Raw genomic sequence first — 17,827 nt, 5'->3', positions numbered from 1 at the left:
GAGAGGGCTCAGTCAGTAAAGTGCTTGAGGTGCAAGCTCCAGGACCTGAGTTTAATCCCCAGAATCTAGTGTTAAAAAACAAAACAAAACAAAACAAAGCTAGGTGTGCACACGTGTGCACATGTGCTTGCACAGATACCCTTAAAGTAATAGCTAATAAAACATGACCCGATTGGACATTCATCGGGAGCCAGGCACTTGCTAAGTGCATCATATAACGCATATCACTGAACTTTCTCATGCTCACAGAGCTAGGTGAAGGATGGGGTGCAGGATGAGAAAGTATGGGAGATGGGAAGGTGAGGAGGGTGCGCCTCTGACTCCAGTCAACTGGTGTGGATTTTTTTTTTTAACAGCACCAGTTCAGTCAGGATCACATGGGCGAAAGACATTTTTCCCCCATTCCCCCATTTCCTCATCTACATGTAGATATTTTCATAGGATTTTTGTTAAGATCTGGCTGAGTAAGGTTCCAACCCAAAGCTCCTAAAATCCCACCCTGGGTTGCAGTTAACTCTCCATGGTTATTGCCTTCGGCATCAGGTGTAGCTTTGTGACAGGACACCCTGACCCCCAAATTTGGAGGCTATTATCAGCTTTGGTCTAGCCTGGGCTACTGAGACTGAGCTGCCTCATTGGACAGCTTTACCACCGTTGGCTCATGTGTCATCAGTGGGATAACACAAGCTCCTGCACTCAGCCCAGGCTTGTGAATTTGTGTGCATGTCAAAAGCCAAAGAGTCAATGGACACGTAACCTTGACACGCTGTCATATTTGTGACTGAAGCCTATAAGGTTGTTTTTTACTTTTCTTTCATTCGTTTTGTATTTCTGAAGTGAGAGGGCAGCTTTGGGGAGTTGGATATGTCCTTCTGCCACATGGGTCCTGGGCACAGAACTTATGCCATCAATCCTGCTTGGCAGTATGTGCATTTATTAGCTGAGCCATCTTGACAACTAGAAGCTCACAGGAAGTAACCCTGAGTCCACTCGCACATGGCTGGTGAGTGGATCAAATGTGGATATCCTCACACCCTTAGCTTTTACCCAAAGCTCCCAAACCATATCTTTGACTCAGGTTCAGTCTCATGGACTAGAAGGGCTCAAAACTAAGTTCAACATGGAGACCAGAGCTAGTGCCCTATATTGCATGTTGAGGATACAGAGTGACCCCCAAAAGACAAAGATCCCCCAGTTAGGAAGATTTGAGTTGGAAGTCCACCCACCTTCATCTTGCAGGGACAAACTCTACATTTGCTTGGAAGCAAAAAGGCTGTTTGTAGACTTGTTTTGATTCTTTAAAGAAATGAGGAACAATTGCTCTCTTCTGGAACAGGGGAGATACCTCAGTCAGCCAAGCCCTTGCCTTGCAAACCTGAGGACCTGGGTTTGGTTTCTATAGCCCACGTTTAAAATTCTGGGCATGGTGGTGGATGCTTGTGATTCCAGCTTCGGGGAGGCAAGGGATAGACAAATCCTTGGGATTTGGTGGGAGGACCCAGGCCAGTGTGAAACCCTGTCCTGTTTCTGTCTCCAAAGGATGGGTAGTGCCCTAGAAATGGCACCTGAAATGGTTTGCTGACCTCCATCCACATAAACTCCCATATATCTGTACACACACATACACACACACACACACACACACACACACACATATACACACACACACACTCACACACACATACATATACATACACACACATACACACACATATATACATACACACATATACACACACATACACGCACAAGCATGCACACACGGAAGGGGTGTGAAACTCTCCTGTGCAGGAAGAGTGAAGAATGATGGGAAAATTTGTCGACCAAGCTTCCTGTTCCCAGAATGCCCAACTGCAGGTTGACCCTGCCATCCTGTGCTCAGCTTTGTCTGCAAAACCTTGCCTCACTTTCTCCGCCAAATTAAACTGTCTCTAAATCTTTCTGCTTCAAGTTCTCAAGAGTCCTTTTGGACCAGACTAAATACTTTAAAATAAATATCACTAAACGTGGCAATTTAGCCTTTCGGCATTTTACAAAATATTGTGAGTGTCTTAAACAGTCAGCTCTGACACTTCCAAGGACTCTTCCTGGAATCTTGTACCTTGGCAAAGCTTCTGAGTGTGTCCGAAGCTCGGCCAGGACTGAAAGGGTTAAACTGGAGATGCTCAGCCATCCCTAATGAGAAAGGAATGAAGGTGCCCTTGTCACTGGTGACCCCGACACAGGGCCTCTGGGCTAGGAACAGAGTGTTATTTCTTTGAAGAGACATCTTGACAACCCAAGTTCATCTGGACACAGAACCAAAGGCAGCTTTGATCTGCTTGCCAGTGTCCCTGCCGGGAAGGGATTAGGGATGCTTTCCAGAGGCCAGCAAGCAGGGTGTCCCCATATGCTCAGGGTATGTGCAGACTGCGGCTGGAAGAAGGCATAGGGAAGAAGGTTGGGGGGGGGAGGGAGAGAGAAGTCTCCCAGCTTCTCTGCTATGAATGGAGGATACTTTGTGTTTCTTGGAATTCACGAAGATCAGGCAAGGAGGAAGGATAATTTGAGTCTGCCAAGGTAGCAGTTGGACATTCATGATCTTGAGCCCTGTATGCAGCCTTAGTGGTATCCTGAATGTTGAAAGTCAGAGCTCTCCTGGGGAATCTCATCTTGGACAAACAAATGGCTCTCAGCCTTCTGGGTGGCTGATAAGTCATCTGGGACAGATAGAGGGAGGCATATGTATCACACATTTCTGACTTAATTTGGAATTAAGCCTAGCAGCCCAATATGCATGGACTTAACTTCTCATGACTATAAATCTGGGGCTGTTAACATTAAATCCATCCCGAGGGTCCAGCAGGCAACTCCTTCAGGCTGCAGGGACTGAGTCCCAGTATCCAGATTCCACCATCTCTTATTCTATTCCTGTTGTCAACCCCCCTCTTCCATCCTTACTGCACTGAAAGGAAAGCTGGGGACACAGAGACTCTCAGATTCTTAAGGTTTCTTTCAGTATACACATGTGTAATGTATTTACATATGCACATGTGTGTGAGGGTTTATATTCACTAATGCAGGTTGGTGTGTGTGGTGCTCCAAGGTTGGCTCTGGGTGTTTTCCTCTATTGTCTTTCCCCTTGATAATGTCTCACACTGAATTTGGAGCTCACCATGACAGCTAAAATGGCTGGCCAGAGAGCCCCTGGGGCCTTCCCAGCTATGCCTCCCCCAGCAAGTGCTTTTACGTGGGTGCTGAAGATTTGAACTCGGGGATTTGAACTTAGCAAGATACACAGATTGAGTAATATTAGTTTTTGAATGGGGCCAAATGAGCATTGTCAGATCTGAATAAACTAAAGGACAGAAGGTGGGCTTCCAAGGACCAAGGAGTGTTGCCTGCCACATGAGTTAAATCTTGAAGGGGACCAGAAGTCGCCTGGGGGCCTTGAAGGGTTCCCTCCTAACCAGAGGGTGGTTGACTTATTCAGTCTCTTACCCAGGTTGATAATAAAGATTCTGTCATCAGCTATAAAGGAAGACAGTAGTGACCACACGGCCTTCAGTGATCATGACTCAAGTGGTCAACATGGCCAGAGGATTTGAAGTCCTTAGAAATACAGGTGGTTTTGTTCCTGGTTTTCAAGGGGGACTTCTTTTGTTGCTGTTTTTCCTAGCAAACAGACAAGAGATCTGTACATAAAATTGTGGGCTATAAAACCAAGATGACTTGCTCACATTCTTTTTTATTTTATTGAGTATTTCCACTTTCCTTTATTTTGGAATTGAGCATGTGGGATACAAGGGTTGCAAACACAGCAAAAGAAAGAATTTCCACACACCTTTTAATATATTTTATGTGTTTTTGGCATTGAGATTGTGGCTAGAAGGGTTGCAAACATAGTAAAAAGAATTTCCACACACCTTTTAAATATGTTTTATGTGTATGAGTCTTTGCATTTAAGGCTGTGTACTGTGTGCATGCAGTACCGAAGGATGCCAGAGGGGGGCACTGTATTCCCCCTGGAACTGGAGATCTAGACAGTTTTAAGCTGCTATACGGGAGCTCTGGATTGAATCCAGGCCCACTGAAAGAACAGCCAGAGCTCTTACATGTTGAGCCATCTCTCTAGCTCCTGTTTCCAAACCTTGTATCCAGATGGGTCATACTTTACGGTGTTACCACATCTAATTCAGGTAGACTTTCTTCCTCTCTCCTCCACCTCTGTCTCTGCTAGGTTTCCTATCATCTTTTCTCTTTAACTTCTCCCTGACTCCATCTTCTACTTCTTCCTGGGTCCCTTCAAAGTTGAATTAAATTTTTGAGCGTGAATATTTATGTCTGTTTATGACGTATTCACATGTGTGCACATGTATGTCTGAGGGTTTATACTCACTAAAGCGGGTATGTGTGGTGGTCCAAAGTTGCTTTTAACACAAGTATCTCCCCAACTGCATTAGCAAGATTTATTAAAGTCTGTATTTTTGCCTCAGGATTTGAGGGGCCATTTTTACCTCCAACTAAACCCTTCTGTTTCAGGGTTTATTTGTGGATTTTATTCTGTTCCACGTGTTATTTTCTTACTCTTACACTTACTGGTTTAGCTGGACGAGTTGGCCAGGAAGACTTAGCAGTCCCCCTGTTTCTGTCCCCCAAGTACTAGGACCACAGCCATGAACCACCACACACTGCCTTTTTTTTTTTTTTTTTTTTTTTTTTTGATTTTATTTAGATTTTTTTTGAATTTTAGACATGAACTCAGGTCCTCAGGTTTTTGTGCCAAGCACTTTAGTAAGCCATCAGCTTCAGCTGTGCGTACTTCAGCCTACTTTGCATAACTGAACCTAATAATTCTGTTCATTTAGCGGACCACCCAGAAGCATTGGCTATTTCCGGAAAGACTCCATACCTTTGGTCTTCGTGGACTTGAGAACTTTGCATCTCTTTGTTGTAAATTGCTGCTCAAAACTAACAACTGGGATAGCAGCAGCCGGTTACCGATTAAAACTGTCTTCCCTTCTCTCTCTTAGTGACAGAAAGCCGAGGAGTCATGGATAATATACAGAGATTCTCTTCACTGCCACCATACCTGCCCGTGAGCTTCCATGTCCTCAGAGCCGAGACCGCCTTCTTCCTAAAGGAGGCCAACCCTGACCCACTGCGGAATGCCACCCTGCAGTCCAGGGTTGAATCTTTCTTTACCTACAAGGCCCAGCAGCCCCCGGTATTAAACGCCAGTTATGGGCCTTATTGTGCAGAAAAGATCATACCACTGGACTTGATGTTGAACCCCAACTTTTTGGGCCCAGCCAATAAGTTTCCTTTTGACTGGAGGCTGAAGGCCTACATCCTGCAGGAGAAAGTCTACCCGAGCCATCCCAAAGTACAGGTGCTCTTCCACATCGTAGGCCGAGACTGGGATGACCACAGGGACGAGAGGCTGCCCTGCCTGCGGGTCTTTGCTTTCCGAGACTCCCGGGAGGTTCGGGGCAGCTGCCGGCTGGGTGGGGCCCTGGGGCTGTGCGTGGCCCAGCTGGAGATGCTCCCGGGCTGGTTCAATCCCCCAACAGTGGTGTCTGGGCGCAGGAGGCCCACGGAGCAGCCAGAGGGGAGTCCTGTGGAACTGTATTATGCTGTACAGCCAGGGGATGAGCGAGGCGACTGCACCGGAGGTGACACCAGGAAGGACAATGCCATTCGTCCAGGAAAGGATGGGCAGGAGGACAGGACATCCCACCTGCAGAAGATTGGCACCATTAGCCTTTACCGATCCCAGGACAGCACCCAGCTCAGCGAACTGCGCCTGGATGGCAATGTAGTCATCTGGCTGCCCTCTCAGCCCGTCAAGCAGGGCGACATAGTCACCGCATCTGTCACCATTGCCAATAACTCTACTGTGGACCATTTCATCCTAAGGTAGGAGCCCGGGCTGGCATCTGGTTGTAGTGTGTCTAAACTAAATCTGACTCCACACACAAGGGTTGGGGTCATTGCTACCTCCCAAGGGATCTGCTCCCTAATACAGAAGCTTGGTGATTCCAAGCTCAGATGCATCGGGAAGCTGTTCTTGGGCTGTTTGTTGTACTTAGGCTAGTAGGTGACCTCTGTTTCTCTACCAGTTAAAGAATTAAAGTTCAGGAGAACTGTGCAAGATCAATGCCTTTACTTGCAAATGTATAGACTTCTCAGATAAAGACAGGGCCCCCAGAAATGGGGAAGACCACCACTGCAAGAGGTTTTTAAATTTAACTTTAAGGTGTCCTTTTCCATTTTCTACTGATCCGAAGGTTATGTGCTCTTCTGGGAAGCCCCAAACTCACTGTGGGTGTCCTAAGAGTCATAGACCCACCACCACAAGTGGGGGTGTAGGGTAAATGGCTTGTGCTTCAGAAGTGGGTGTGGCTAAAGGCCACAGAGAAATGAAAATGTACTGCCTGTGGCAGGGGGAAGGGGGTGTAAAAGTCATGCAAAAACCCTCAAAACTGGGCTTATTGTATGTGCTCGCCTACCATCCAGGAGCGGGTGGTGGGGGGGGACTTGGGAGGATAAAGCAGTTCAATGCTGCCCCAATGGAGTTTTGGCCCCAGGGTTTCACTTTGACCTCATTTGCATAATTTGAGTATCCATGGATGCAGGTTATCCCAGGAATATTGCTGCCTTCTGGGCTGAATCTAAGAAAAGACTCCTACCTGTTGTTTTATTGGCTCCCTTTGGTAGCTAGGACACCTCAAGTGATTTAAGGGGTAACTCCTAGCAAACGGAAAGATGGGCTTCATTTGGGAAGCTGCAGGCTCCTTGCAGGGTGTCTATGGACTGCTTCTCGCTGACAGGGATTTGGTGCTCAGCTCAGTTCACCCGCTTTCTCACAGGCCTAGGGGAAGTATCAGGAGGCAGGGCTTCTACAAACTAGCCCAGTAGCTTCCCAATAGGGAAAGGTAGGCGGAGACTTGTCTTCAAGTCACCCTGAAAAGTAATTTTTTTATAGTGAGTGAGAAGGTCTTCAGTTATAATTGCTACTGCCACATTTCGATTTTTTTTTTCTTTTTTTTTCTTTTAGGTTTTGGTTTGGCTTTTGTCTTTTAATTTATAATGTTGTCAGATGATTTGCATCCGGAGTGGGGGTGGGGGGATGTTTCCAAACAGAGTGCCAGCATGCTATCCTGCACTTCAGTGACACCCTATTCTTGCAGTCTCTCTTCAAGGATTTTTTTTAAAGGTTTTTGTTCTGTATGTGCATTACATAAAGAATTCAAATGAGAAGATTTTGATACATTTCTCAAGGAAATTCTTATTTCTCCAGGTTCAAGTAACGATTGGCTGAGAACTGTCTTGTCATTGTACTTACTTTCCTGTGTCTTTGGCATCCAAGGATCAAACCTCGAACCCAGGGTCTTGTCTGCGCTTCTGAACCGAATGTTCTCTGGCTGAGTTGTGCCCTCAGCTCTTTCTTACAATTGTGAGTGGGCAGATGCTGCAGGTCCTGGTTTTCTGTTGGTTTGGGTGTCATTGGAGGATTTAGGATACCTCCTAATAAAGCCCATGTCTTCTCCAGGGCTGACTAAGAATGGGTTTGAAAAATGAATGGGTTTGAGAAGTTTTCTCTGGAGCCGTGTCTGTGGCTTCCTCCAAGTGTTACTACCTTATCCACATGGGACCACGCTGGAGGGGATTTAGAGCGAAGGCCCAGCTCCACTCACAGGCCCTGCTCCCCTCCCCCAGCTGGTCAGGGAAAGTTACTACACTAAAATCTGGGTGGTTTTTCCTGGGGCTTCTAGATCTTGTAAACCAAAATACACTTGGGGCTGCCCTGGGGATTGGGGACAGAAGGCAGCCATAGCACTTCAAAAGAGTTGTTCCCCCCTTCCCCCACAACTTGGATCTAATTTGTAGGCAGTCTGGTAGCAGGCGGTATGCACTGTCCTGGCTATTGTAGAGGACAAGTTTCTACCACATACCGTGACACGCAGGGCTTCCCTTCACAGCCTCAATTTGTTTATCTTAAATATAAATTCAATTCCATTGCCTACTTCCATGGGTCTGTAATGATTCTGAATTTGTGGGGCCTGCATACTAGTGTCTGGCACATAACAAGATAGAATGTTTACGATGGATTAAAAAAAAAAACGATAAAAGTTCATTGAGTTCTGTTTTAGCAGCAGAGGGACATTGTGCTGTGACTTCTTCAGCTTCAAGATCTGTCCCCCAAGCTAAACGGATCACCATTTCACCCCGGTTTGGTAGGAAGGCTTGTCTTCCTAGAAAGCAGGGCTTTTGGAGCATAGGAGGTAATAGAATATTTGGAGGCTCTGTGTCCACATTTTCTGACTCACACAGCTTTCTAATCGTGAATCACTTCAGGCTTCATGCAAGGAGGTAAGCCTTGTTCACACACAAAGGTCATGTGTCCTCTGACTTTAAACTGAACACACTTCCTTAGTACAGAAGACCCAGCATGCACGAATGCATGCACACACACACACACACACACACACACACACACATATGCACACACATGTCTGGTGACCAAGAGAATAAGCATTATCTGAGACTCTATCTTGGAGTTATCCATTCTCATTCCAAAACCCCAGCTTCACTATTTGAAACAGGGGAAGGAAATCTTATAAAAATAATAGGGGACCAGGAAGATGGCTGGGCAGTTAAAAGCACTTACTACGTTTACAGAGGACCTAGGTTCAGTACCCAGAACCTCCATAAATGCCTATAACTCTAGACCCAGGGGATCTAATGCCTTCTTCTGGCTTATGTCAGCTCATGCATATGTATGGTGCATATAAATCACATATGCAGATACACATTAAATAAATAGATAAATAAGTAAATAGTAACAGGTAAAAGGGGACTGGGAGTTATAGTTCAGTGGGTCACACCTTTGTCATGCTAATGGGAAGGCAGGAGTTGGGGTTGCCAGGGCATCCCACCTGCAATTCCAGGGGTGGAAGACAGAGAGGAGAGCCTGAGGCAGAACTGGCTATAGAGCCCAGCAGCTTGTTGTGACCTCTGGGTTGATTGAGAAACTCTGTTCCCATGAATAAGGTGTTAGAGAGATGGAGGATGGTCCCCAGCATCTACCTTGGGCCTCCATGTGCCCACACATTTGCTGAAATGTACACACCCACCCACCCACCCATACACACACACACACACACACACACACAGAGAGAGAGAGAGAGAGAGAGAGAGAGAGAGAGAGAGAGAGAGAGAGAAACATTCACAGACACACATGCCACAAATAGATGACACATGGAAAAGAGGAATATCATAAAGTAGAACATCACAAAGGGAGGAGAAGGATGATAAACAATATAGGCGTCTGGGGATTTTCTGATACTTAGCTTTGAGTTGACCAAATGTCTATTCTGACAGCATATCCTATAGTATTTTATTCTGTGGTCCCTTAGCAGCATCTCAACTCTTTACACTTTCTTATCCTCCAACCTTCTGTGTGTCTTTAAGAAAAAAAAATCTGGGCACGGTAGTACATGCCTTTAACCCCAGCATGTGAGAGCCGGAGGCAGGTGTTCTCTGTGAGTTCAAGGCTAGCCTGGTCTAGATAGCAAGTTTGGGCCTGCCAGGGCTACACAGTGAGAGCCCATCACTAAGACAAAACTAATTTTTTGGGATGTACCTTTGCCCACCTCTGTTGCTCAATCCATGCCTTAATTTCAAGGCCACCATTTTGATAGTTTGAACCAAGTTGCATGTAATTTTTAGATCAAGAAATTGGGTTGTAAGGCACATTATCCCTTTCAAGTGACCGGGGACACTTTCAGAGGGGAAGAAGTACAGCTGCCACGGGCAGAGTTTGGAAGGGATGTCCAGTTTTCCTTTAAGAGATGTAGCCAGTGGACTGGTGAGATGAGACCTTCGCCTGTATGAGGCGCCCTCTTTGCAGGCCTTGGGTTTTGGAGGAAGATCCTGTGTCATTGATGGGCCACGCATGCTCAGCTCACTCTGCTGGTCATATGCCATTGAACATCCGGACTAGGAAGAGAGCAGAGCATTTGGGCACAGTTACCACACAGCCTGGAGGATAACAGGGCCTGCGTTCTCAAAACTAAATGCCCCAGATGAGCAGGCATGATCAGACACTAGACAGCTTAAGCAGGGAGCATCCCAGAGACCCTTGAAGACTGTAGGAGTTAGCCAATAAGGTGGAGCTTTGCTCAGATAACTTACTCCACAAGGAGCTTTGTTGAGCACTGAGCCCTACGGGGCAGGCAGGAAGGCTTCAGTGGGGAAACAGCCATATGCATGTATGTGTCCTTCCAGTGGAGCATAGTCAGCCTACAAAGGGCTACACTTCTACACTTCTAGAGCAAATTCTTTCTTCCTCTCCCAGCAGCTACCAGTAGTAGCTCCTCAGTTAGGGGTAGGACTCTGTGGCTACCTCCCACTTCCAGGCTGGGATTTTTGTCTGGCCTGAGCTTGCAAAGGTCTTACGTATGCTATCATAACCACTGTGAGTTCATATGTGCAACTGCCCTACTGTGTCCTGAAAAGAGTTTCTCTGTAGTCGTCCACTGCCCCTGACTCTTACAATCTCTCTGCCTCTTCTCCCTCTGGGAGCCTAAGCCTTGGAGAAAGAGGAGGTAATGTCTGTGTCCCATTTATGTCTGAGCACCCACAGTCTCTTATTCTCTGAACACTGACCTGTTGTGGGTCTCTCTGCTAATCACTATCTACTGCAGAGAGAAACTTCTTGATGAATTGGAAGCTTTGCTAATCTATGGGTTTGAGGATAAATTAAGAGATGATTTCATAGTCTGTCCATTTAACAGAGTGTTACCAGTTGGTTCTTCTTAGGGCCTATGGCTTCTTTAGACACAGATTCCTGAACCTAGTAATGATGCCAAGTATAGGCTTATTTTTTGGAGTGGGCCTTAAATCCGAGCAGAAATTGGTTGGTTACACTCCTGATGTACTTACCACTATTACACTAATGGGTGTATCTTTCCAAGCTGGTCATTAGTGTACCTTGAACGGTTTACAGCTAGGTAAGATTTGATGGTTACTTTTCTCTACCAGTCACAGACACTCTAGCATCATGAACACTGTCCAGTAGGAATGAAACTTCCTGGTGAATACCTGCTTGATTTCTCCATGTTTTCACATGACTCAAGTGTGTGATGTCTTCAGCAGTAGGGTCTTACTATCAAGTTCTAGAGGGTAATCAGGTGTGTTGGTAATAACATATGATGATTGAAATGTCTATCAGCCTTATTGGCCAATATATCTAAAACAGGCAACCCATTCCTGGTACCGAGCTCTCTGGTGCCTAGTAGGGGTATTGTTACCTAGCTATAGGGTAACTCCACCTAAAAGAATAGTATGATATAATAGTACATGTTTATATAATATAATAAATTAAATATACTTAATATATTTACATATATATTAATACATACAATTTATTGTACTAATATGAAATAATAAATAACATAAAATAACAGTACAAATATACATAATTATATAATGAATATAATATATACCATAAATATAAATTAAGTATAAATTACATATACAAAATAAATATACAAAATATATTCTATATACTTTATATAATATATCACATATTATATATAATACATTATACAATATTACTATATATTATATCACATAATTTATATATGATATATATATATAAATGTATAGGGTGGGGCATACACACACACACACACACACACACACACACACACACATATCAGAAGACATTCATAGCCTTGTCATGCAGAGCTGGGCCCATAAAATGGGTAAGGAATGCAGTAGCCTGAGATGGGAACACTGATGCTGAATCACTAGCTGTGATTTCTGTGATGGGTGAGTAGGGCACAGTCACCACAACCAGTGACTGCAGTCCCTGAGCAAGTCAACATGACCTCAGTATAATCTAAATATGTTTCAACAAATAAAAAGAAACAATCTCAACTGTGATATGTTCTAGCCAATAAATACAAAGGATGAATGCAGAAAAGTGGTTAAGGACATATACCATATGACTTCATATACAAGAGGACCAGAAGAGCACCATTTCCCAAGCAAGGGAGGTAAGTTACTTTCTAAGAGCTTAACTGACTAATGGCTGGTTCCCACCTCCTTTACAAGGACTAGGGAAGGTTATTCTGGTAGAGTTAGTTTGTAACCAGCCACACCAAAGGGCCCAGTCACCAGCCCCCACCATCTAACAGTGGGATCCTACACAATGGCACACAAGACACAAGTATACACAGAAACATTTATCATTATAACCAGGCCACAAAACACCACCCATCATCTGCTGGGTGAATCAGCCTGTGTTAGGTACCTTGTTTAGTGGAAGAGAGTTAAGCCCTCAAAAGGAATTAAATTATATGTGCTGCTATGCAGATAAATCTGGAACATAAGATGCTAAGAGAAGCCACATACAAAGGACTGTAGTGTCTGTAATTCCATTTGTATGAAACGTCCTGGACAGGCAAATCAGAAAGAGACAGTTATCAGTGACCAGGACATAGAATGAGAAGTGAGTGATGTCAGCCTCTGGGGTTGGCAAAAGGATTCTGAATTAGACAGCATGAGGATTGTTGAGTACATTAAACAGTTCTAAATCCAACAGCCTGCCTGCTCACAGCGGCCAACTTTAGGGTATATATCACATCCATGGAGCTAAAAGGAGCAGGAGCTATAGGCCCTGGATGCTCAGATGCTGCTTCTGAAGGGATTGTCCACTTGACAGCCCCAGCAACTGGTGACAAATGGAAAGTTAACTGCCAGACTTTGTGGCTTTAAAGACAAGCCAGTAATGAGAAGTATTATGGTTTTATTTCTGTTTCTGTGATAAAATATCCTGACAAGGAAGTTAGACAAAGAAAGGATTTGTTTGGCTTATAATTCCAGGTTTAAAGTCTATCATTTTGGGGGAGTCAGAGCCAAGAACTTGCACAGTTAGTCACATTACATCCACAGTCAAGAACATTAGGGATAAATATATATACTTGCTCCCAGCTGGCTTCCTCTTTTCTTATATTATTCAAGATACTGTGACTAGGGAATGATGCCGCCCATAATGGGCTAAGTCTTCCTGTGTCATTTAGACAATTCACCCACAGCCATGCCCACAGGAGAGTCTGATCTACATAATTTCTCGTTAAGAATCTCTTCCATGGGGCTGGAGAAAGTGCCCAGTAGTTATCTTGCAAAGGTTTTAAGTGCAGTTCCCAGCACCCACATGGTAACTCCCACCTGTCTGTGACTCCAGCTCCAGAGGATCTGACACCTTCTTCTGGCCTCTGCAAGCACCTTCACTCATGCGTGCATACATTTATACATGCAGAAGCACACACATTCACCTAATTTAAAATAAAACATAATTTTGAGAAGATTCTCCTCCCAGGTGACTCTGGGTTGTGTCAAGCCAACTGTCACAACAGGTAGCAGTCACTTTCCAACTGTCACAGCGTAGACACAATATCTGCAGGTGACTTCTTTGAGTCGCCAGAACCAGTCATGGCTCCAAGAAGTAATAATTAGGGACTAAAGAGATGGCTCAGTTGTAAAAGTGCTTTCTACACAAGGAGGGGACCTGAGTTTGGGTCCCAGAAGCCACAGAAAAAGTAGGGTGATGTAGTGAGATGTATCTATCATCCTAGCATGGTGGGTGCAGGTCAGAGGGTCCCCGGATCTCACTGACCAGCCAGTCTAACTGTATCCATGAGCTCCAGGTTCAGTGAGATACACTGTCTCAAACAAACAAAAAACAAGATGGCGGGCGGTGGAAGAAGAGCCTGGTGTCAAGATTTGGCTTCTACTCACACATGTGCACACTTACGTGCACATCCACCACACAAAGTAACCATGAGCTCCCTGCATACATCATGACAACTGCCTTCAAACTTTGTGACTAGAAGCAGCAAAGCTTTTCTTCACTCACAGGTTCAGAGGCCAGAAATCAGAAATCCAGGCGCCCCAAAGTCTCTAGAGAAAACTCCTGCCTCTTGCAGCTCCTGGTGTCCCCTGGATGTGTGGAACTCACCCTCAGCTTGTGGCCATGTTACTTCAGCTGTCCCTCACCCATTGCCTCCGGTCACTGCTCCATGATTTTTATGCCCCAGGTCCCCTTTCCTCCCTTTTCAAAGGACGCTGTCATTGGGTGCAGGGTCCACTAACTTGGAACAACTCATAAAGACTCCGTCTCCAGGTGGGTTGCATTGTGAGGGTGCATATGGGCATGTGTTCAGGAATGGGGTTGCACTGACCCAACCACAGGGAAAATGCTTCTAAACCTCTGATGCTGTTCTCTGGCTGCTTTGAGTGGTGTCTCACCCTTTGGCAGCACCAGACATGTGCCCCAAGGGGAAGCACCAGAGTTTGAAGTAGGTCTCTCCCTTCCCCGCCTCCATCCAGCCCGGCACCCTCAAATCCACTCCTTTTAATTGCTGAGCTCAGACTGCCTGATGCTGTTATAATTCAATTTCACAGAGTCATCTTTTTTTTCTTCTGATCTCTTTCATGTTTGAGGATTTGAAGGGGAAAAAAAAAAAAAAAAAAAAAAACACAACTCCTCAAAGGCATTTTCCAGATACCTGGATCATCTTGGTAATTTCTGTTTCTGTGTTTCCAACTGGCCATAAAGCAGTGAGGTCAAAGAAGGGCTGAACTGTTCTCAGATACCCCATTATCAGAGGAGACCTTAAAACACAATCAAGTTTGCATTGATGGCATTTTAAGAGAAAAATCAGAGAATTCTGGAGATGCGTGTAAACGTATGTTCCCTGCCGGCGTTCGTTTTCTTCCCCCTCAAAGGCCTCCAAAGGCAAGGGCTTGTTTTCATTTTCTTTGGCTTGTCATTTTAAATGCATTCTCCTGGAGCAGACAAAAGGAACTTTTTTTTTCCGCTTGGGAAGAAGCAAAGAAGTAGTTTCCTGCTCCAGCCCCAGTCCCCTCCCCAGCTTCTCCAAAACACATCTGTGTTGCCAGGCAGCCCAGCCTTGGTGCAGACTTTCAGAGCTATTTGCTGTTGTGAAACATTCGAACAGCAAATTGACCCCAGCTTGGAACAGAGAGGAACCAGAGGGCCCTCCTGACCCACCACCCGCTGCCTTTGTTCCACATTCTTTAACCCACTTAAAAGTCATCTTGGCTCTCAAGTTCCACAAACTGTGCCTTTGACTGCGGTGCACAGTTTAACCCATAAGGAATGGGCCTGTGGCATCTGGTCTCTTTCTGGTTGTGTCCAGTGAGCAGAGGGACTAGAAGGGCCAAGTTGTGATTGCAGCAGAGAGGTTTCTATCTTTTCTGCATTTCCATTCTTGGTTGTGATGTGCATGTGTGTGTGTGTATGTGTGTGTATATATGCATGTATGGATGGGTGTATGTGTGTGTTAATGTGCATGTGTGTGTTCTTTGTATTCACATATGTATGTGCATAGGTTTGTATTCTTGTGTATATAAGTATGTGTGCATATGTATGCTACATGTATATGTGTCTGCATATTTGTATATATTACAGTGCATATGTGGTATGTGTATATGGCTCATATGTGTGTGTTAGTGCACATGTATATTATTATACATGTTTGAATGTGAGTTCATATGTATGCTAACGTGCACGTGTGTTTTGTGTGTATATGTATGTGTATACATATATGTATATATGTATGTATGTTAGCATGCATGTGCATATATGTGTATACATGTGCGTATATACATGTGTATTGTGGAGAGGTGTCAATATAGATTTGTATTATGAGTGTGTCTGTGTGTATAGTGTAATTGGGTGGCATACATCAGTATATATGTATGTGTAGTCTATGGTTGTGTGTATGTGTAGTTTTGTATATGAGGTGCTCATCTGTATGTGCATGAGTTTGGAGACAGAGAGCAACCTCAGATTTTACTTTTTGGGAGTTCTAGACACATGTTTGATCTTTAGTTTTGGCAGTTTTTTTTTTTTTTTTTTTGAAGCAGGGTATCTCACTAGCTCACAACTCACCCCACAGGCTAGGCTGGCCCACCAGTGAGCTCCAAGAATCCACCCATCCCTACCTGCCCAGTGCTAGGAATCTAGTCATGTGGTGTTCTGCTCAGTATTTTATGTGAGCACTCGGTTTGAACTCAGGGCCTCATGCTTTCATACACAGCACGTTCCCAGCTGAAGCATCTTCCCAAATCTGGTTTCTATTCATGGACTCTGGGCCTCATAGTGTTGCTGAAGCTGGCCTTGAACACACCATGTAGCATGGACAGGTTTTAAATTTACAATCCTCCTGCTTCTGCAGTGCTGCAAGGACCAGTGTGTGCCACTGTGCCCAGGGCACAGTTCTTGGAATTTTCAGGTGTTAGTGCAGAGCTATTCTGTTGGTCTGAAGTCGGTTCTCCGGGGCTCCTGAATTTTAGGTAGACAAACTATATGCCTCTCCCTCCCCCCAAGAATTATTAGCAAGTCTAACTCTTGACCAGAATGGAAAGGGACATTTACAGTATTTCATGGTGATGCAGGCTGCTGTTCTAGCCTGTGCTTTCTGGGTGCTTAGAGAAGTTGAGTGTGAGCCACAGGGTCTCTTCTGGCCAGGTAGGTTGCCTACCTCAAGAGGTATGGGGAACACTAGAAAGTCAGGTCCTGACTTATGGGGACATGTAGGTGAACAGAAGAAAGGTATTCAGCAGACGGGGACAAGAGAGATGGCTGCAGCTCTCAGCTCTCGAGGCCTTGTCCACCTCCCTTCCCCCAGAGCTTGGATCCTTGTCTCTCTTGCCTTCTCTCTCCATGGTCTCTATATCCATTTTATAGGAAGAGCTTTCTTCCTCTGTTCTCTCTCTGGAGGACACCTAGCAGGGAGGCCAGGATGCCCCTGCTCTGATGGAAATATTCTCAACAGTGGTGTGCAGAAGGCAGGGGCCACACCTCACCTTCCTTCCTGCACCCACTGCCACACTGCTGTGACACGGTGATCTGTCAGATGGCTTCTCTTCCCTCTTTCCCAGAGGGAGCTTTGGAAATGGAACTGGCTGCAGACAAAAGAATTCGAGGTCTTTCATGCTCGCCTTGCCAAGAGCAGCCAGGACGGAACCTGTGGTCCCAAGAGTCAAAGCTCCAAGTCCTTTCAGATACTGTGACTTGGGTGGTCCTTGTGGGCTCCTAAACAGTTGTGTCTCCTTGGTGCTTGGAAAACAACTCAGTCTTTTCAACAGACAGTCCTGTGGATGACAATATGGGGCTACTGAGAGGGGAGGCATGTGTCCATCACATGCAGCTCAGTTACGACTGAGCTGGTGAGGGGATTTGGATCCAGAAGCCTCCTGGGCTTGAATGACATCCCTTTGGCACAGATTGTCATTACCTCTCTTATTTTCTGCTTGGGGAGCCCCAGTGGCTCCTGCCTCTTGCCCTTCGTAGCGTCTAAAGTAGATGTCTCTCTTATAATGAGTCCAGTAAATGGCCTGTAATTGAGTTGCTTTGACTTTGTTTGGGCCACACAGCCCTCTCTAATCTATTTACAGTGGCCAGTGAATGCAAGTGTGTTTATCCAGCAGGCTATTCTTAAAGCTGGAAGAGCTGAATACATCTCACCAAAGCATGTTAAGGGCGTGTGCATATGGGGTCATCTGGGAAAGAAACGAGATGGAGGTGCTAGGAGGAGGCATGGGGGTGTCTTGTGAGTGGGATAGGAGCTAGCAGTAGGTATGTACTTTGACTACAGCCTCACAGAAGAGATTATAATCTCAGAAATAGGTCATAAGGTTCAAAGCCAGCACCACAGCTTCCCAACTGTGTGACCATGACTGGTTCCTCAGAGCCTTGATTTCTGCATGTGGATGATCACAGTACCCATGCCCAGTGGTATCTTAA

The 17,827-nt window shown here is 45.3% G+C and overlaps 1 protein-coding gene across 1 annotated transcript in view; it reads left to right on the top strand.

The window, feature by feature from the left end:
- The window catches only part of TMEM132C (transmembrane protein 132C), a gene marked incomplete at both ends in the record, with an annotated part of 297,018 nt that overhangs the window by 107,281 nt on the left and 171,910 nt on the right, over nt 1–17,827 (top strand). The window contains one exon of the mRNA XM_080941048.1: nt 5,013–5,898. Within this exon, the coding sequence (XP_080797174.1) occupies nt 5,013–5,898 (886 nt within the window). The remainder of the gene's footprint in view (nt 1–5,012; nt 5,899–17,827) is intronic.

Source organism: Micromys minutus, assembly GCF_963924665.1.
Source record: "Micromys minutus genome assembly, chromosome: 29".
Lineage (NCBI taxonomy): Eukaryota > Metazoa > Chordata > Mammalia > Rodentia > Muridae > Micromys > Micromys minutus.
Note: the sequence above shows the minus strand (reverse complement) of the source record. Positions and strands in the feature narration are given on the sequence as shown.